This window comes from Numenius arquata, chromosome 3 (genome assembly GCF_964106895.1).
Source record: "Numenius arquata chromosome 3, bNumArq3.hap1.1, whole genome shotgun sequence".
In the NCBI taxonomy this organism is placed as follows: domain Eukaryota; kingdom Metazoa; phylum Chordata; class Aves; order Charadriiformes; family Scolopacidae; genus Numenius; species Numenius arquata.
In genome coordinates, this window is record NC_133578.1 from 30,795,284 (window position 1) to 30,816,697 (window position 21,414).

At 38.2% G+C, this 21,414-nt stretch overlaps 2 protein-coding genes across 3 annotated transcripts in view; one reads left to right on the top strand and one right to left on the bottom strand.

Annotated features, from left to right (window-relative positions):
- Window positions 1-3,554: 3,554 nt before the first annotated feature.
- Window positions 3,555-6,693, bottom strand: NDUFB3 (NADH:ubiquinone oxidoreductase subunit B3). Of its 2 annotated transcripts, XM_074145564.1 has the most exons (3): window positions 6,669-6,693; window positions 6,444-6,564; window positions 3,561-3,817 (listed from the first exon to the last, which is right to left on the bottom strand). In XM_074145564.1, exons 1-3 carry the CDS (start codon window positions 6,691-6,693, stop codon window positions 3,661-3,663), a joined length of 303 nt encoding a protein of 100 aa, XP_074001665.1. In that variant the 3' UTR covers window positions 3,561-3,660. The 2 variants fall into 2 exon arrangements, with proteins under 2 accessions (XP_074001666.1, XP_074001665.1); XM_074145565.1 differs by lacking the exon at window positions 6,669-6,693 and having other exon boundaries at window positions 3,555-3,817; window positions 6,444-6,583.
- Window positions 6,694-9,184: 2,491 nt separating this feature from the next.
- The window catches only part of LOC141462885 (hyccin 2), a 76,589-nt gene continuing 64,359 nt past the window's right edge, over window positions 9,185-21,414 (top strand). The window contains exon 1 of the mRNA XM_074145031.1: window positions 9,185-9,228. The gene's annotated coding sequence lies outside the window, so the exon portion shown is untranslated. The remainder of the gene's footprint in view (window positions 9,229-21,414) is intronic.

Below are 21,414 nucleotides of genomic sequence, written 5' to 3' on the forward strand. Positions count from 1 at the left end.
TCTACTTTTTCCTTAATTTACCTTTTATATGCTTACTAAACAGTTTTCACTTTTTTATAGGCAGCATTTATGAGTTGCATGCAAATTTTTTTCATTTTTCCTTCGCTGTTTCTAAGTTGAAATACTATGTTGTCTTCATTGATAGGGTCTCATGTAAACTGGAACTGTAAATCAGTATAAATATAGAACATAGAGCATACCAGTAAGATTAGATGTGATTGAGAAGAGATGGTCTTGTGTGTTTCAATTTAGAGGGTTTTGGATGTGAATCTCTGGGTTGGACATAATTCTCTTGATATTCTTTTATAACAGGTTTGATCTATTTATTTTTTTAAGTTCTCCTAGTTATGTAAAACAAAGAATTTTTTTGTTGTTTATGCCTTCTAAAATATTATAAACTTGTCTTTCATGCTATATATTTCAAAATCAGACCTAGTATGATCAGGGTGAGTGCATTCCATCTGTATAAATAAATGGTATCACTAGTTTCATTTGTTATGTGTTGGTGTTGCTTTTGTTACTATTAAAAAGAAAGCTAAATCACTAAGGGAAGAGATTATTTTCATGGGTTTTTCTTTTCCATTGGAACAACGGTAAAAGGATTATCTGACTTTCAGATTTTCAGATTCTATTTGGCTTACAATTGAGGATAGGGAACATACAGAGCATCTGTAAAATTAGTTCCCTGTCATACATGTAAAACGGTTTGGATGAATCATTGAATGTTTTGATACCCATGTTGAAATCAGTAAACTAAACTGGAAGACAAGCATGGGTCCTGAGTATGTTCCTTATATACCCCTTGAAGCAAAGACTTCTAACTTCAATTAGCTGCATTGATGTAAAAAGTCTATCTAATAAATGCTGATTTGGCCAAGATTTAATTGCAGGATAGAAGCTCGTAGTTTGAGAGCTCAACAAAGATGATTTTTGTATGAAGGTTTACAGGAGAGATTTCAAAGCAGGTTAACACCACAAACACACAGTTACAGTCTGCTACTTGAACTGCACCTGCCTTACATCATGAGAACAGTTATTCTGTTACGCTCTAAAGAAGGAATTTCAGAGACATCCAATTTATACTGCAATGTAGTCAGTATGGTATTGGAATTATTTAGCTGCTTTAACATATATACAGCTGCTCTGTAACATATATATTTGGAAAATTATGCTAAAGATGTAAATATTACAGGTAGCATTAGCAAAAACAAATAAATTGATAAATCACCAGTATCTTTCCAGGTGAGCAGAAGTAGGTCTTTTGACTACTGATGGAGGTAGAATTTCCACCTGCATTTCAGAAAATAGATCATCATTAGTTGTGTTTTTCAGAACTTAAAGATAACGAAGGAGCTTCCTGACTATAGTATTACAGTCATGTATATTCCTTACCTGCAGGTGCCACTGCTGTTTGTGACCCTGTTCTTTGCACTATAAAATATCTGTGCTGGTAGAAAGGTTGTTTTAATGTGAGGACAGCCGTTGCTATGGTTACAGTGAAGTCAGATTTGGTACTGTTATTTTAATACACAGGAAACACTCCATCCCCAGGCAGGATTAGTATTAGAATACATGTGAAATAAAAAGTGTTACGAGTATTGTATATAATAATGATGACACATTTTGATATTCCACAATATTGGCAAAATAAGTTCATCATAAATTAAGGCAGTGCCTGCCATCTGGCTATTAAACTATTGAATAATACCACCTTAATCCATGAATTTTACCTAAACTAGTCTAGTCTAACAGTGAATATGCACAACACATTTGCATATGTAGAATGTTGATAAGGCTGATTCTCATGATCTTCCCTATACAAGACAGTGCTTAGGCATGAATTTAATTTTTAAATCTTTAAATGAGAGCATCTGTGGAAATTAAATTGAGATTACTTGCTTGCATGTAAATTATCTGGAAACTGGCTGAAATTAGAAGACATAAGATCAGTAACTTAAATGTGTGTTCATTTGCTAGTGCTTGAAAATAAAATAATGTGTGAATATCTTCAGCTAGTGTAAATAAAGCTCTTGATTTTTAACAGAACTGTGTGCTGTATCAGTGAAATGGCAGGCTTACAACGTTTTAAAACACTCATTCTAGAGGAATTACCTCAGACCCTGAAGCATTTGATGTAGAGCAAGCAAAAAACCCCAACAAAAAGCATAAATACAGAAGAAAATGAAAAAAACCTTTCCCAACAGGAAACTAAATGGGTCAGGAACCACTGCTTAAAGTTTTTTTACAGCTTATGCTCCTGGAACAGCTGCAACAAGAGTTGGGGGAGCGAGGAGAGGAGGAGCAGCCAGTCAGCACATGAGTACTGCACACCAGATCAAAATTATAAAGAGCAGCTGAAGTGAGAAGCACATATCTTAAGTGCAATATTCACCAATACTGCATATAATGCTAGTTCTGTTAACTGTTTTTCTGAACGATCATCTAAAATTCAGTTATCTTTAGTCGTAGACCCAGAGAGAAAACAAGCAGTGAATACCAGTCTTTGAAAATGTGTATTCTGGGTGGGACTGCCTAAGGGACAACATGGAAATATTTTGTGCAACAGACCTTACACAGTAGGTTCTTGATTTGTTTTTCAGGGAATGATGCAACTGGATAGGGATGCTTGAGAAATAATTAGGCAAGAGAAGTTTAGTAAAACAAATGTTTGCCTATGAACAGGGCCTTGAGCAATGTCAGACAGAGATGACAAACTCCACGAACAATACAGCTGCATTCCCACAATAGCAGATGTTTACTGGCTCTAAAAATAAAGCTCTTTTATAATATCACTCAAAAGGTTATCTATGAATATATATATATTTAAAAAAAAAAGATTTTAGCCATATTTTGGTAGGACCTTCCAATTTTTTGTAAACATGCAATTTGTGACATGATTACTTAAACTCTCCAGTTTCTTCACCATGGAAATACACTAATTGTCTAGTGGCATTTTAAGTTTCTCACTCGTCTAGTTTTGCTCTTCTGTTTAGTGACACAGATATCCTGTTGTTTGGATTGAAAAATGAGATAGCATACCCTCCTTAGCTTGGTAGTACCCTTAGATGGGTACTAATGGCACAACAAAATTTACAGTAGTATATTCAGCCAATTCTAATTCCCAGCACTGCAGAGGACATGTTGCCAACAAGCCCCTTCTCCTTTAGTTCTCACTCCGTACATTCCTAAAGCACTCCAGAAGCTGCTAGATAATCTAAGGAAAAAAAACAGGAAATTAAAAAAATAATAAATTATTACGAGACTAGGTTATAAAAAACCAATACCCAAATCTGTTCAAGGTAACTTGTAGTTGATACAGTACAATTTTTCTCCTAAAAGCAATACACTTTCTCAATTTAATTTAATATAAAGTTGGCAGGGCTTGAAAGAGCTGGGTTGATACTCTCCCCTGTTCTTCAAAAGATGGTACAGCAAACCCAAGAATATATGTTTTTGGTTTTTTTTTCCCCCCAGACTGAAATCAGGTAAATCACTCTAGCTGTGTTTTTTGATCCCTTCACATAAGTATAATATAATCAAAGAAACATGTTTTTGCCTGTGATAAACTTTAATACGCATATTTTAAGTACAGAGTGAGCAGCAGGCTTATGTCTCTTTCATCTTAGTGATGAGCAAGTATTAAGTTGTCATATTTGATCTTCAGTGATGACCTCCATTCTTCTTTGGAGGAAACAGTGTATATTCAATGCCAAGAGCTATGACGAAAGCTGCAAATCCCCACTTGAGTCCCCTAGTAAAGACTTCTGTTAAGGTGACAGGTTTTGCAAAGCCACCCATATATCTCCAGGCTTCATTACTAGAAGAAAGATGAAACCAAAAGAGTAAATCAAGATCAGTGGAGCCACTGTGATAAACATTAACAGGAATACCTTTGTTCAGAAAAAAAGATGAAGGTATTTCAACTAGATATGCGTTGAGACTGTAACATTTCTATCATTTAAGTAACAGGAGTTGCCACAAGTAAAGTTCATGATGCCAATTCAAACCCTTTATGCATGTAATTTGAGATACAAGTAACACCAGCAAACAATGTAATTCTAGTAACAGAATCACCTCCCCAAATGTACATAATTGTGTCTTCTGTTTTTACTCTCTTCAAAACAAAATCAGAACATACTAGCACATGCATGGGATGGAGGAACCACAAAAGCTAGTCACTGTGCTAGGCAGTATCTAGCATCGTTAAATCTTAAAAGGGAAAGTTTTTCCAGCCATAGAAAACTCATCCTAGTGTGGAGGTACTTTCTGTTTTACAATATTACACTTATTAAGGTCAGAAAAACTCACTAAAACTGATGTAAAAAAAAACATAACAAAACAAACCAGAACCACCACAAAACTGAATAGATTGTGTTTAGCTAAAAAACTACAGAATATTTGCAAACCTCATGCTGCTTTGCCCGGTTGGAACCTACATTGTTATTGAAATGTTAGTCACTGCTGTAACTGAGTACAAGTATTTATGTATAGCACAACAAGTGTAATTATAGAAGAGACAAACCGTGTCCATCTCTAAGGACTCAAAGTCCTTAAGAAAAGGAGAAAAACGTTTGCACAGAAACAAGCAATAACATCAGAGCCATCATTTCAGGAGATGATACACTTTTTTTTAATCAAGGGGATCAAGCATTTATGTTCACAGATGATCCTCTTGTGCAGATGGTTTCTGTGACTCAGGATGAAGGGGTATTGGCATGGAAGAGTATCTTCTAGATGCTAGTATAATAGATAATCACTTGGGTATCCAAATATGACATCTTCCATGCAGTTTATTCTGTACTGAGTACGTACACACACTAATGTGCATTTGCTACAAAGGTGGAAAGCTGATCCCCTGCTAAAAGGAACTTAATATATCAAAGAGGGGAGCCCTAGAGAGGGTTACTTTTTCAAGACTTCTAGTGCAAGATATTAATAATGCAATCTTCTTCCAGATTACTGAAGCAAATAACTTGATACTTTAATTTCTCCTTTGTTGAAGAAGATTGGCGTGATACTTGTACTTGTCCTATGGAACTGAAACACTACCTTACATAAAATTTGCAAAGTTCAGGAGGAATCATCTCGTGCTTTAAGTTTGACTTTGTTCCTTATTTCAACTCTTCACATAATTGGCTCAATTCTTTTCTTTTACCAGAGAAACATTTTTGTTTTTGTTTTTGTTTTTTTTTTTTTTATCTAGGAAGGGCAACAAATATTATACAAGCTCTCTTCCACTTTGTTGTTTTGCAGCACTTCCTGAATACTGTACTTGGAAGAATATGCACTAAAACTCAGGTTAATTTACATGAAATTTATGATACTAAATTGTGCCAATTTTTTATGGGATTAAGACTATTGCTTGCTGAAAACAAATTTTTCATAAGCAAAGGGGGGAAAAAAAAAAGCTAACACTGCTTGCACTCCACAGAGGCAGCATAAATGTGACACAGGCCTGAAACCAATAATCCTAAGGACTCATATCTCAAATGATTCTTATCATCAAAACTATGTTTTACTCTGTGCTTACAGCCTTAAACTGTTTCAAAGGAAGGAAAAAAGTGCTATGAATCCCAAGCCCCTCCAGAGGTTATAGCATGTAACAACTTTTTAACAGATCACCTGTTCACTCTTACATTTTTCTTGTAATGATTTGAAGTAAAGCCTTTTCTATGAAGGCTCCTGGAATAGTTTGCTCATGAAACTTTTCCCATACAGAAGAACTGGGCTACACAGCACAAGACATTTAGCAGTTTTATTCCCCAAAATTTAAGAGAACTTGAGCATAGTATTACATAATTGATGATGTGGGAGAAATATATTAAGCCCTGTTTTAACAGCTGCCTAAATGGTCCAGAATTGCTCTAGCTAAAAAAGAGGAGGTATTCATTGCAGAATGTGACAATTTAAGACGTAAAAATCTGATTTTCCATTATGTTTTTCACTGCTTAGCAAAATAAAATGCACAGTTGAATCAAATTGCACGTTGTATACTGGGATAGTTCTTCTTTTCAAATAAAGGCCTCCTGTTGTATGTGAGGACTGCTATTCATACTCAGAACATCAATGTAAGTTCCATCAACTTCAGCAAGATCTGAACACACAATCTCTGCTGAACAGGGATAGGGTTACTCACGTGTGCAAGACCTAATATTACTTAAGTGTTTTGGTAGGTGAGGTATTGGTCACTGTGCCTGATGTGTATCATCATGAAACATCACAAAATGCAAGGGTGCCTTGCAAAATGTGGACACTGGTCAAGGTGATGCATGGCGTGACCTCCACACAAAAACTAAAGAAAGACTTAGCTGAAATTCTTACTAATATGTTCTAGATGCATTTTCACTATTTTTACTAAAGAAAGAATAATCTGCAATGACTATATCCAGTTGATGCTACAAGACAACATATCAAGACTATATATTTGAAGCTCTTGCACTTACCGAGCCCACGGATCTCTAAGACCTCGTTTAGCTAGCATTTCCTGGACCTTCTCTAGGGGAGTACCCTCTACCTTCCATTGTCTGTAGTCAGGGAGTTCCATTTTGCCATGGCCATGGCCATGTTCATTTCCGTGCCCCATACCTACAAGAAAAGATCAGAGTTTTTTTATTTCTCAGAGAGGATCAGCTTATTGTAGTCAGGGAGTTCCATTTTGCCATGGCCATGGCCATGTTCATTTCCGTGCCCCATACCTACAAGAAAAGATCAGAGTTTTTTTATTTCTCAGAGAGGATCAGCTTATTTTCACATACTTGCAAAGAACAATACCCTCTACTGGAAAAACAGGGAGCTTATGAGAAGTATTTCAAAGCACATAACACGGCACATGAAGCATCTCCTGCATTGTACTCAGTACATGGAAAACAAAGAGCTAGGAGACTTTACGCTGCATTTCAGAAGTTGGTGATTAAACACAATACCGCAAACTGCACAGACTTAAGTGATACTGTGTTATAAGTCACCACCACCATGACAGTCATGAAGCAGCTCTGCAAATTTTCTGTGCCAGAAAATATTGTCAGAAAAACAAAGTTTCCAATGTCTATAAATGCACTTTAGTAACACCAGGGCCCACCAGCTTGCAGGCTTTCCAGAGTACATCAAAAAGCTCAGAGTTCAGTTTGGAAATTTCTAATTAGAGCTATGATCACCAAGCTCTGAAGAAAAACATGAAACATAAAAAGACGTGGTTCCTCAGCTCCCTTTTTTCCTTTGCCTCCAATTCAGTCAAACATAACTGTGGCAATAAACAGGCACAGGACAGATAAATGGACAAGGAGACGTACCTCACTAGTAATTTCCTGAAGCACTAGTAATTTCACGAAGCTGGGAAATATACACTTTATTTAGACACAACTTTGAGATAACTATGAAAATATTACAGTTCCCATTAAAAACAGTAGTCAAGGCAAATGGGAAAGTGAACATTTTCAGTGAGATCATGAAGGACCGGAAAAAAATAACAATGGCTTTGAAGTCTCCATTTTCACAAAGCAGCTGAGATAAAATGGGAAATCCTGGCTCAAAGTTAACACACATCTGGTAACAAAGAACAAAAATTTAATATCCTTAATTTTTATGAGGATTGACTGGAACACAATGATGCCAAGAACACAGCTTTGAAGCCTGTAACTCTTGAAGACCCCAAGCTGTGGAAGCAAGCAAAGAGGATACTCTTGCAGAAGGAAACCTGAAGAAGAGCTCTAATGCTGTCATTAACTGAAAAGCTCCCCCCAGATTAGCCCCCAGCCTACACCCTTGCCATAAAACCCCAAGACCTCTCTCCTACCAGTTTTCTTTCTGCAAAAAAAAAGGAGTTTGTAATGCACACTAGCGCCCACACACCGCGGCCAGCACTGCAGCACCAGCCAGGCACTCTCTGACAACAAAGCCGGCAAAAGCTGGGCCGAGAGGGAGCCCCAGGCCGGGGGGGGCAGAAAGGCCGGCACAGCACCAGCACCGAGTCCCGCTAGCCCGGCGGGGCGGGGCGGGTGTCCACCTAACGGCGCACAGAGAAGGGCCAAGGCGACTACGGCAGGCCGCTCCGGCTCGGAAGCGCAGCGGACACCTCCACCGCCCCCTCCCCTCCCAAGCCCACACACAGACGCTCCCGGGGTGGGCAGCGACGCAGGCAGGTCCCAGAGAGCGCCTGGGCCCACAAACCGCCCTACACCTCCCACTGATGGGCCTTCTGTACCTGCCCGCTCCGTGACCCTCCTTCAGGACGTAGCCGCTACCCGGAAGCGGAAGTCGCTGCGGGGACCGGCCGCTACAGGAAGCGCGGCTAGCCACGACAGTTCCGGGCAACTTCCGTTCCAGTTCTCTCCCACTGTCTTGGCGAAGGCAGCGAGGCCGCTGCCCACCCCTCTGCCGCCCGCAGCACTCCCATGGTGGTTTAACGAGGCACGTCCCGCACACAAAACGGCGCCGCCGACTCTGGCGGAGGACTAGGGAAAAGGGGAAGGAGGAAGGAGACACGGAGGAGAAAGCGGCCAATCAGTGCGGGGCTTGTTGAGGGCGGGAGCGGTCCAATGGGCGGGTGCGTTGTTGAGTTGCGGGGTTGGCAGTGGTTGGAGGTGGCAGCGGAGGAGAAGAGGGTGAGGGGGCGGCGGTGGCGGCAATAGTAGCCGGTACTGGAGGCGTTGAGTGGCGGCGGGCGGGGCCTGGGCCGGCAGGCTAGGGACGCCAACAAGGACCCCCCTCCCTTCCCCTCTCTTCGGTGGCTGGCCGTTGCCGGCCGCTCATTGCCGGGTGCGCGAGCAGGGACGGAAGCCCGCGGGGTCTGTGCGTGCGGGGGCGCGAGCCGTTGTCCATTCCCGCCCCCCCCCCCCCCCCGCCATCGCCACCGCTGCTCGCTGAGGTGCGGGGCGCCGCGCTCGGCCTTCCCTTCCCTCCCTCTGCAGACGGCGACTCCCCGGGTACCGCAGGGGGGAGGCGGAGGGAGTGGACTCCCCCCCGCCCCGTCCAGCAGGTATATAAGCCCCGGGCCCGCGGAGAGCGGCGGAGTTGTCGCGGGGCTCGAGGCAGTTCCCTCGCACTGCCTGGCCGCGGGGTTCATCTCGTCAGGGGAGGAAAGTGGTGGGGGAAATCGGAGGTACTCACAAGCCCGGCTGGCATCAGGAGCAGAATTTTGGTTTTCAGTGGATATACCTTAAAAGAACATCGCTGTTTGTTTCTCTAGGAGAAGCGGGGAGACATCCTGAAATCCTGGAACTGCACTGAAAGGTAAGTGAAAGTTGAGAATTCTCTTGACAGCTGCTTCTTGAGTGAGGTGGTTGCTTGGTTCCATTGAGTACCAGTCTCAGGGGAGCTCTGCATTTTGCATGCTGTGGCTATGTAATTGTGAAGCGTCGATTTAGTTAATACCTGGACACTTACATATTTTTTTTATGTTCAACCTCAAGGTTGAATGCATAGTCCCCTTCATCCAAAAAGAAACTGGTAAAAGTTAACTACTCAGTCAGTGACTTCTAAAGGCTTAAATTATTCCTTAGTGTAGATGATACTAATTTCTGATGCTCTTACAAGAATGAGAATAAACACTGGTTTATAGTGTAATGTTGGCAGAATTTTAGGACAGACTGTAGTGCCTTTTTTTTTTTTTGATATGCTGATGTAAAGTTGCTTCTGGATTTCAGGGGTTTGTTGTTTTTTTTTAATAGGGATAATGGGAGCTCAGGAAAAGAGTTCCAGGAGGAATGCCATTATCATCTTATTAACAGTGAAACTGTTCTAAATAGAGTGCCATCTGTTTAATCCAGACTGCTTCTGTCTGGTTTCAGCATTGAGTGTTTTTCACTGTGAAATCTGCAAGATTCAGAGCAATTTCTTCTCTGCAGATGTAGCGTCAGGGTGAGAGGAGACACATTTGTTTTTTAGTAATGTGTATGGGGTGCAGTTGCAGGACAACTCTTTATTTGTGAGGTACCTAAATCTCTGTTTTACAGAGAATGAAGTCCTGTCAGATACCTGTGAAGTATTTCTCATTTCTTGTTGCGGATGAATATTAATGAGTAAGTGTTCAAAGTCTGGTGTGGCTGAGGAACGTTGATATTTTCCTCATGAAAAAATTTTTCAGTGACCTGTATACGTGTTAGATATCAGACACCTTGGTTTTATTTTTGAAGGAAAAATATTTAGTCCTGGTTTTTTTTTTTGTTTGTTTGTCTATTTTGTTTTGTTTTCTTTATGGTACTTGGAAGCATGACGATTATTTATGCATGAAGCTGTACTTTACTAGTATCGCTGAGTCTGTCAACATGAATGTTCAGTTCTGATCACAGAATATTGGCTTGGTGTGACCTATTGCGATCGAACAGAATTGTAGCAGAGGAGTGCATTCAGCAAGATTTGTTTGCAAATACACTATCGCTTTCAAGGTTTAACAAGATTTTGGGTAGCTGTTTCCCTCCACCCAAGTACGTAAAAACTTTTGATAGGAAAAACTGTGCAGTTGATAGATTTGCTCTGCCATAAGGTTGCTTAATGTTTTGCTTCCTAAATTTCCTTTTCTTTCAGCATGGACCATGCTATTTACTTCTCACAATAAGACTGCAAATGTGAGGGATGTGATATTTGGGGAGTATAGGAAGATTTTTGAAGCTGTATCTTCACCAAATAAGTGAGTCTGCATAATTTCAAGGGGGCTTACAGTCTTGCTACAACCTGTTTCTGAGAAGGAAGCTTCACCATAATGACAGTGTCAGTCTGAAGAAATCAATAGTATGCACAAGGAACTAATGTAAAATAAATTTTCCTCTTATGTAAAAAATGCTGGACGTCTTTTAGGAAGGGAAGGTCATTGGGACTTATGTGCAAATAATCAGAACTTTTTGTGGTTTATTCAGTTGCTTTTTGTGGTACTATTCATGGTGCTGATAATTACTGAAAAGATAAAGTGTTCTAGGATACAGTTATGTTAGCGTGTATCCAGCCACGCTACTTAAGATTTGCTGGGATTTGTGCTTATGTTGCTAGGTTAGAAGAAGGTGGTGGAGTTTTCTTTCAAAAGCCCATGTTTCCAGAAATTTGTGCTGATACACATTCTGGATTAACAGATTGTGGAATGCTTTGTGAGTACTGCTCTTCTCTGCCTGTGCGTATAACATTCTAGCATTGAACGGTGTTTAGTGGTATACTCTTCATGATTGTTTTCTGGGGTAGAAAGCTGTGTGACTGACAGTGACTTGAAGTATTTTCACTTTTGAGATAACGAAAAAGGGGCTTGGGGTTGTTCTGGGTTTTTTTTTTGGTCTCAATATCTTAATACATATTTTAACTACTTAAAACTAAATACTGCATTGTTTGTTCCTGAAATTGCATATTGCTTTATCTGGCTTTGTATTAGTAGTAATTTATAAGTCATTGGAAGCCTTTTGTCATTTGAATAAAATGGTCAATTCTGCTTTAATTACCATAATGATGGAAAAGATCTTTCTTTAGTCCACCTTGGTTTCTTTGCATGTTTTTAAAAAAAGGCTATGAAATGTGGGGAAGCAAATTATCTTCTCAGGCAGTGTTAGAGAGTAAAATATTTTATGGATAGTATCACAATCTCAAACCAGTGTTTCACCTAGGGAAGTGGTGGGCTGGAGCAATAGTCTTAGGTTCTTTCTAGTTTTTTGGAGTTTGTGGTTTTTGGCAACCCAAAGACTATTCTGGGCTAATCTGCTTCTCTCTTGAAGCCTAAAGCTCTGGGAACCTGGTATGTGACAGGACCATTGTTTCAAGTCTTACTTATTTCCCACAGCTAAGCAGTATTTGACAGCAGGTGCTTTATTCTTACGCTCTTTTCTAGGCAAGCATATAGGGTTACTCTTTAGGTCAGCTCTCCCAGTCTCTCAGTGGGGATGATGTTTTGTATGGATTTTTATTCCAAGGATATACTTGATTTTTAAAAACTTTTGAGCCTGTATATAGTTTTTGCATCTACCGTGTTTTCTGGCAATAAGCACCGTAATTCATGTGCTGTGTGAATAAGTCATTCCTCTGTTCTGTTTTGAAGCTGTTGTCTGAGAACTTCATGTGATACTCTCTTTTCTGTATGAGGAGGGGCAGAACTGTTTGACTCTTTCCTAAGCAGTCTGATATGAGTTTATAATCTTTAAAGATCAGGGTCATGTGTTCACTCAGACACTTGTTTGGGCAGGAAAGTAATTTTAGATTCCATTGATTTCCTTTAGACTTGTTCCCTTATATTAAGGTATGAACTAGTATCAGGAGGTGAAGCTGGAGGCTTCCCCAACTGACTCCTGGTGAAGGACATTTTGAATGATAAGAATGATCATTTAAGAAGTCCTGTGACTCTTTTCGGGAGAAATTGATACGGTTTGACTCTCTACTTCGGTCAGTTATTTTCATTTCCAAATAGAATAGTTATGAGAAGTCATTCTTGACTTATTTAATACTGTTTTTCCCAGTGTTTCTTTTGCAGTTATTTGCTTGTAGTAGATTAAATTTCATGCAGAGTTGTGTTCAAGGAAACATTAACTTTTGAGTTGTGTAAATTTTTCAGACATTTCATGTAGGCTGTAAAGGTACCTATAAAGTAGAGATGATGACTTAAGATTCGCAGGTTGTCAGGTATTATCCGAATGATCTATTGTTTTTTTTCTCCAAACCTTTCTTTTATTGTTGTCTTCGGCAGAAGTAGAGATTTCTTAAAAAATGGGATTGCAGGATGATTGGGGTTGAAAGGGATCTCTGGTGGTCATGTTGTTCAACGCCTTTGCTCAAAGCAGGGCCAACTAGGGCAGATTCCTCAGGAAATTGTCCAGTTGGTTTTTGGATATCTCCAGAGACAGAGAGACTCCACGACCTCTCTGGGTAACTTGTTCCAGTGTTTAAATACCATGATGCTAAAGAATTTTCTTCTTATGTTTAAGTAGAATTTCTTTTATTTCAATATGTGTCCTATAGTTTTTTTGAGAGTAAGAAAGTATTTTGAGTTTGTGCTTGTATCACTAACTGTAGATAAAATAGCAATCTGGTTGAATTTTGCTCTCTGCACCTTTGCTTGGATAATCCATGCTTCTAATAACAAGACAAATAATTTAAAATGTCTTTTTCTGTTTGGGTTTGTTGGGGTTTTTTTTTGTTTGTTTTTTGTTTGGTGGTTTTTTTTACTTTAATCACAACACAGATTTATGGGAGTGACTCAGTTGGTCTCCTTCTTCAATTAGAATTCTGATTTCAGTTTCTTACCTTGAAATACAAGGTCAAGAGATAGAGGGGCACTACTGATGAAATAAAACATAGTTATCTAGTAAAACCCTACTATAAAACAAAATTCTCCATTGCCAGCAGTGCCACAGAGAACATGTAAACCTTGAATAGGGGCTGGGTAAAATAATATACAGTTTCCAAACTGTTCCAACACATACTGAGGTTATCAATAATAGTAAAAGTTTTGTATTGAAAGCAATATTGCTGCATGGCCATTAGTTATTCTTCTGTTAGCGTTACATTTTTCTGTCTATTTTCCTTAAAGCCGAAGAAGATTGAAATGGCATGCCACAGATGTTTATTGTGTGACATTTATAGTGTTTTAAGAATAATAAATTATGTGGTCATGGAACATATTTGTCAAACAAACTGCGTAGCTACTTTTAAGCTATGCTGCATCTTTTAATTTAATGTTGCTATACAGTAAGTTGGATCTCATGTACCCTGATGAAGGATTAGGTTGAACTCCACAGCAGCATTACTGTCACCGTGAGATACCCTTTTCTTCATAAATCCTCTGTTTCTCATACTGTGGATTCTATTTGAAAATATTCATGGGAATAAAAATCACTTATGGTTATCTATTTTAATGGATACTTTATTAGTGATCACAATTCAGGTGATTTGTAAAAGACAGAACTATAATTGGCAAATAAGCTTTTCGGTCTTTCCTTGGTCCTTTTCTGTTCTGCAGGCAGTCCATCTTGCTCCTGCTGTCCACTGCCTAAGTCAGATCTGCCACCTTGACCTCCTGGTGTGATTCTGTAGAGCAATATGGATTTTATGGTTCAAATTTATTAACTTCCTTATGCATGAAAATAGAGAGCCAGAGACATTTGGAAGGAGATCCCAATAGGGCAGTGAAATAAAATGTCAGGTGAATAACTATTCCAAAGCAGTAAACTATTTTTTTTTTTTTTTCTCAATACTGAGTATTATTACTTGAAAAATGCACTGCATAATGCTCTTCAGCACAGGACTTGGTGGAGATGGTTGGAGCAGTTCAAACCTGTTAAAACTCTTTTCCAGGAATTCACTCTTTTTGCATATTGTTTTTGGGGGGGGGTTATTTTTTTTTCTACAGGACAGAGTACTTAATGACAACTCATTTTATATTTATATATATATTTATATTATATATTATTTGTGTGTAATCTCCATAGTTTAGTTAATCTTACCATGTTTTTATTTTGCTTACTGTGATTCTTCAGAAAACTGCACTGGTTAGGTCTTCTGTGTTGGTATTTGCATTATGTACGGTTCATGAGTTCTTTAAATAGTTACACATTACTGTTCCTCTGATTTATATTTAAGTGAAATGTATGACATGGACATTTGTGCAGGCTGCATGACTGTAATTTGCTGATTCATTCAGGGCAATGTTGATACTTCTGGGATTTTTTTTCTATTTCCATTCCTTATGTTTAGTAATTTATGAACTTCAAAATGTAATTGTGTTTAAGATCTTCCTCCCCTCTTCTGCCCTGCCTTGACCCATATTTGGGCTGGGGGAATTATTCTACATCTATCTGGAAAGACAGTAAGAAAGTTTAAAAGAATGGCTTTATTTTTCGTGGCCATTCAGCTGAGAAGATATTGAGTTGAAAGATAATGAGGTGAAATATGTGTAAAATTTGCTTGGGGTTCTTTTTTTCCCCTTCCTGGTTTCATTTATTTTTCTTTTTAGTCAAATAGGCTGGTTATTTCTTAGAGTTCTGGTGTCTGTTTCTTCTTTTCATCTCCTCATCTTATTTTCTGCTTTGTCCTTTCTGTCTCCTTTAGGTTTGAGAATATCTTGAGCTGTAGGAAAGGCTGGAGAGCAGCCCTTCTGCATGCCTTCCTCTTTTCTGATTTGGAATAGGGCCACAAGGTAGAAAATTTGATTTAGAAAAAATTTTGAAGAAGCTCATAGCACTCATTCAAGCAACTCTCCTAAATATCCTAAGCATAAGCTTTTGGAGACACGTAGGCCACTTATGTGTAGCAGATTTTGTTTTAGAAATAGCTTGAGTTAGCTTGTGTCTGTAAATTTAAATACTATTTGTCTCTGTAAATTTAAATACTGTATTTCCCACATGTGAAAACAAATTAGCTAGAAATTATTATTTTTTTTAGAATTTTTTAAAACATGAACTTTGTGAAGCTCTGACATCTTAGGACCAGCGTAAACTATACTTGTAATTCCACAATCTGCTTTAGACCATGTGATAGCAGTATCATGATGGCTGAACATAGGAGGGTCAATAACCTTCTAGCTGAGACATGTTTCAAAAAATAGGAGGCTTTTATGTAAACTTACTTATGGAAGGGGTGGAGTGAGCAATTTACCAAGTGTCTTAGGGCATGCCATCAGAGTAAGGCAAAGAAGAAAAATCTGAATGTTCAGTTTTGAATTTTGATATCTCTTTATTACTCTAGGCTAGGAGTATACTTTTCTGAAAAAAAAAAATAATTGGTGCTTCTGCATATGACTTCTATCCCTCATGCTTTATGCTTTAACACACATGCAGTTAAAAATAGCAATTTAAAAAAGCTCCCAACTTAGAGTGGTTGTTGTACTGGTCTTTAGTCTCCGCACGTAACTTAACAAAAACGTGTCAGGTCACTCTGTAAGTGTGGATAGCTGCTATCCAAATTTTGGAGATCAAAATTCTTTGTGTTTCTGGCACAGCTGAAGTCAATGCTAAAATTTATATTTACTTCTGTAGGATTAAAGTTACGAGTGTGTATTTCCAGGCTTCTGTTGTAAGCATGTTGCTTTGCTAAAACATGTAAAACTGAACTTCAGTAGACAAAGCTAAGGCATGTGTTTGTATTTAGAACCCAGTCTTGATAGTACAAGTCTTTTTGTGCAGCAGTGATAGTATAAGAGGGGTTGTTAATATCTTTTCAAACTCTTTAATATTTTAGAAGTGGGATAGACAGATGAAAGTCCATTTACTTTAGTGAAATTGCACAAGAAGTGATCGAGGAGTTTGTTAGGTAATAATAATGTGCCCTTTTACATAAAAATGTAAGGCATGGTGATGAAGGATTTAGCCTAGCCAACGCTCATATTTCTCGGAGTGTAACAGTGGAGAACTTTCCCTTGCTTTTTTTTTTTTTTTTAGATGTTCAGTTGAGCCGGAACAGCATAGAGACATGATCTAAATATGGACACACAGGAGAGTGAGGAGGGTTTAGATGTGGACTGGAAAAATGACTAGTTCCTTATGTGCATGGATTATTTTCTTTTTTAAGCTGCTTGTTTCTTGTTCTTAGCATTGAACAGGCCTTAAACAAAATAGCTAAGCTTCCAAAGCTGCTTCTAAATTGTTAATTGTGCATCCATTCTATTTGATAATTATGTAACTGACAAACCGTGATACCTGATGGTCTCTCTTCAATGTTGAATCTATGCAGTAGTTTCAAATAGTAACATCCCTAAGTTTCTCGAAGTTATTAAATCATATTTTTAGTAAGTTTTTGGGAAGATCACAGAATAACATGCTGTTTTTGTCAGACTTGGTGTGAACCATTCTAAAAGCTTAATTCATGCTAATGAACTGCAGCAGATTGCAGTGCAAATCTTGCCATGTTAGAGTTGCAAAAGCTTCATGAAAATCTCTTAAACAGTTAAGTGTTACCTATGGAAATACAAATAGATATGGGAACACTGGGCTGGAGGCTATGTTGAATGCAAGTGGAAAAGAAATACCTAAAATAATGAACTAAGCTAAGCATTCATAAGCTGTTTATGTTCATAGGCGTTCTGTGACAGCAACCCTTCCTTTAAATCATAACTGGCACATGGATTTCATGATTCTACAGTGAACAGGATGGCGAATAGTAGCAGGCCACTACCTTTTCTGTTTGCTTAGGTCTGTGTGCCTGCCAAGGCTTGTTTCATGTGCTGTGACTCTTCAACTTTGTCTTCACCCGAGTTACTGTAAACACCAAGGGAGTTTGAGAAGCTTCTGTTTATCTGTGGAATAAGAGAGCTTCCTAGCTGTATTTTTTGGGGGTGTGGGGGGAGGAGGAGTGAACAAGATTTTCTTTCTCCTCACCATAATCAGTGTTAGAACTTGAGACAGCAAATAAAATTTTTAAAATAATTTGCTTTGGATATTTGCCCAGTCTGGCCAGCTGATTGCTGGAATGTGAATAGTTTAGGCATGGCTTGTTGTCTCTGAGTCTCCAAAGGACCAATTGCAAAAATAACTGAGATGCTCTTTTGCTTATGCAGGTGTTGAGTGAAGTTGGAATATGCACTGTAGTCCTTTACAGTATAGTAGTAGTCCTTTAGTATAGTAGTGCTCTTTTTAGATGTATAGTGAGAATCAGTGGTGAAAATACATACACACAGATATGAAACTTCTTTGGATTGTTACAGGCACTTCAGCCATAGAGAAAATGTTTTTGAGGCGTCTGGGTGTTCAAATGGCAGCTGCATTATACACATGTATCTTGTGTTCCAGGATCACTGCACTAAACTCTGTGAGAGAGTGCATGCTTTCCTTTTGTCCTCTCTGTATAATTTAAATCCTTTTAGTTCGCTACAGGTCTACTATGTGTTTTAGCAGTTAATTTAATTTTAGCAGTTTACATGGCAAAACTAAAACTACTGCACTAATTTTCCTTTTGAATTGAAACTAAAATGTTAGCGTTTTATGTCTAGTTTTTAACTTGCCGAGTTATCCCAAACTTAAACCCTGGAATTTTTAGGAAGATAGTTGGAGATGCTATAATAAATTCCATAATAATGCTTATACATTAACTTTGTTTGTAATTGTGCCCCCTCTTTTTTTTTTTAGCTACTTCAATATTTAAATTGGGTAAAACTCATGATGCTAAGGCAGAAAATGTGCAACTGTGGGGTTTCATATTTGTTGTGCACAAAGCCCTAATCGGGTTAAGGTTTGGAGCTGGATTCCAGACTGAGTTAGGGGTCAGTGGCCAATACTAATTGGCACTGATGCTGCCGAAATTGTGTAATCAAGTATTGTGCTGATTGTCACAGGGTGTTTTGTATGTCCCGTACCACCCCCCCTTCCCCTTTACTTTATTTGGAGACATATAATTAACCAAATGTTCAAAGGCTGTTTTTTGTTTTTTCTGTGTCCTTTCTCTCAGATTTGAAGGTATTAATCGGTGCTAAAGACAGTACACTGGGCTTGATTGTAAGAAAAGTAGAAGGAAGTTCAAGGAAACTTAAATAAAGACAAGGGTGTCTCTAGATGTTAGTTTCATCTAATAAATTAAGATTTGATGTATGCTGCAGAAAGATTTAAAGTGATCTGTTGGTCAGTGGGGGTGCTAAGACTTTTTTTTTTTTTTTGCCAGCTGCTAGGGAAGAGCTTCTTCAGCATTGCTGCCTGTCATTTTACTGAAACATTTTGTAGCTTTACCACATTTGTCTGATGGAGGTGTGCGTGGGTGTGATGGTCAACTGCGCTTCTCTGCTGATGATACTCCCATAATTATAACCTACTAGAGACTGTATTTCGTAGCTTATTTTGATGGTAAATTATTGATCTTGTGAGAGGAAGGAGGGAACAGATCTTAAATGAACATTATTATGCTAATTAGGAAACTTTAATCACGATTTTAAAGAGTAAGCAGCTTTATCAAGTTTTGAGGTATTTCAAATTTGTATTCTAATGGGTAGATTTTGATAGACAAAATATTTTTCCTGCGTGTACTAGCTGTTTGCAAAATTCTTTAGTAGCTATTTTATTGCTATTTCTACGAACTGTTGGGGCATTCTGCTTTCCTAATGTGTGTTGACTTTGAATCAATTGTGATGATTATCTCTTTGTCTCTGCAAATGCAAACTTTATAGCTTTGTGAAATGCATAATGTTGCTATAAGTAAATTTTACATGTTTATGCATATGTGTTGCATCTATGGAAAATTAAAAAGGTTTTTATTAGCATTTACTTTTTTATTGCAGGAGAATGTGTGAAGTTACAACCTTATTTCTTGGGTTTAATTATTCAAATGAAACAACTGATTAGTAAACAAAATCGTTAAAATATGATTACAAAACTATTTTCAATGTGCCAACTGAATAGCTGGCTGATAAGGCAAAAAGTATGAGGATTTCCCCCTGCACTCCCCTCCCCCCCCAGGTGTGAAACTCCTCCTGCTCACTGGTAAGAAATAATTATTACATAATCATCTTAACTTGGAAATCTGCACATAATTGCAAGTACCAGGGTGTTAGGTCTGGATTTGTATTTTGTTCAGAACGGTTTTCTCACGTACTAAAGTGGTCATGTGTGGACTGTGTGAGCTGCTTTTGGTTTGTTGGTTTTTTTTTGTTGTGGTGGTGGGTTTTTTGTTGTTGTTTTGTTGGTTGGTTGGTTTTAAACCTGATCAACCCTACTTTTCAAGAAGTTGCTCAATGCTCTGCAGGTCCACTGTCTGCATTCCAATAACCTCAGCACTCCTAAACCTTCTGTCTAAATTGCCCTTGAAAGACTGCATGTGTTTTGTGAAGCATGCTGTATGAAGGGTGTTAGATGAGTATATTCTTTACACCGAGAACATATAATCGAACCATTTAAGGTGCCTGGGGTTTGAACTTTGGTGAATGCTGATGATTCCTATCAGCACAGTTGCATAGGGAAACAGAAGAGTAATGCTTTTAACAAGCTGTTTAATTAAACTTGGGCTTTGATTAAAATTTTTTGATGATGTGTTTGAAGAGAATAAATTGAATTGTCTGTATTGCTAATATAATTAATAAAAAGAAGTATAAAGTCATAAATGTTACTTAGACGGGCAGTGTGACCTACCTGTAAAAGAATAAGGAAACTATGTGTAGTGTAGTTCATGTGGATATATTTCTGTTTCGAGTAGATGTAGTGTATAGATTTTGCTGAAGAAGATTAATGCTTCAAAAAGCAGTCGTGCAGTGCTTTTACATGTTTGCATGTAAAGCCATCCGTGGTCTTTTTCCAAAGGTAAATCTTACCCGGGAGACTTGAGTGAAGGAGAAACACTGTTTTACCAACTGCTTTTGAAGTTTGGTTTTAGCAGGAAAGCTACTTAGTATTACAAACAAAACCCCAGAGTTTCTCTGTGTACGGGTGAGGTTATGTAAAAATGGTTGAAGTTTAGAACATTGAGTCCTTGGTGAGAATTTCTGCTGTTGTTTTATTGAGTGCAAGGAAAATATGTTTGAAAACTATAACGTTGTAAAATGTATAAATAAATTCATTCCTCCCTCCCTACCAAACAAACGGGAGGAAGGGTACCCATGAAGCTAGCTGCATGGATTTTCAATTCTGCCTGTTAAATCTGGAATTTTTCGTAATCTTGAAAGACTACTTCTTTCTGAATGTGTATTAGGGCAGTATTTGACAAAAAAAAAAGTTAATTTTGTTCAGGATTTGAGTAGAAATTATGCATGAAAATAGCAGTATGCATTTAATGTCTTGTTCTTGCTTATGTTTCTGCAATGTCTGATGGAGGGAATAGGGACATGCATTTTGGTTGAAGTCATCAAGGCTGTATCTGTGGAAGGCTGCCTTTTTTCTATTTTTTAATTGATTTTTTAAATACTGATCTATAGCTTAGATAAATGAAGAGCATCGTGGAAAGTCTTACCTAACAGGGTGCATAAAAGATCTGCTTGGTTTATTTGTGGTAGGTTTACATTACATCCCTAAAGAGATAGTATGCAAAGTTTTGCCCCAGAAAAAGAGACTTTAAATTTCAGACTGAAAACCCCCCCAAAACACACAGCAACCAAATGCTCTTCCCTGCCCCTCCCCCCCCAAACCCCCCCACATATGTTAGCAATTTAGTGCTCCTCACTATTTAAAAAATATATAAAAAATTTTACCACTTCACACTAAAATATTAACCAGTCCGTCCTTATGACTGGTCAGTCTCTATTCTGCTCTAATATTAGTTTAACAGTAGAAGAATATAGATTGTGTAAACAATTTGCATTGTGTTTAAATATTCAACAGTGAAGTTTAATTATTAAACTCATACCAAGACAAAAGGGGAAAGTGGTGTAGTTGTTGCACTAGTTTACATTCACTAATGTTTTAATTCTCATATACTTACTTCACAGAGACGCAACATATACTTCCTTGTGATAAGCTGAGTTTCAGAATTTCATGAGACCTTCTAATAAGGTGGTTAAAAACAGTTGCGCTTTCTTTAGAGACACTGTTTCTTTGCCTGTTTTCT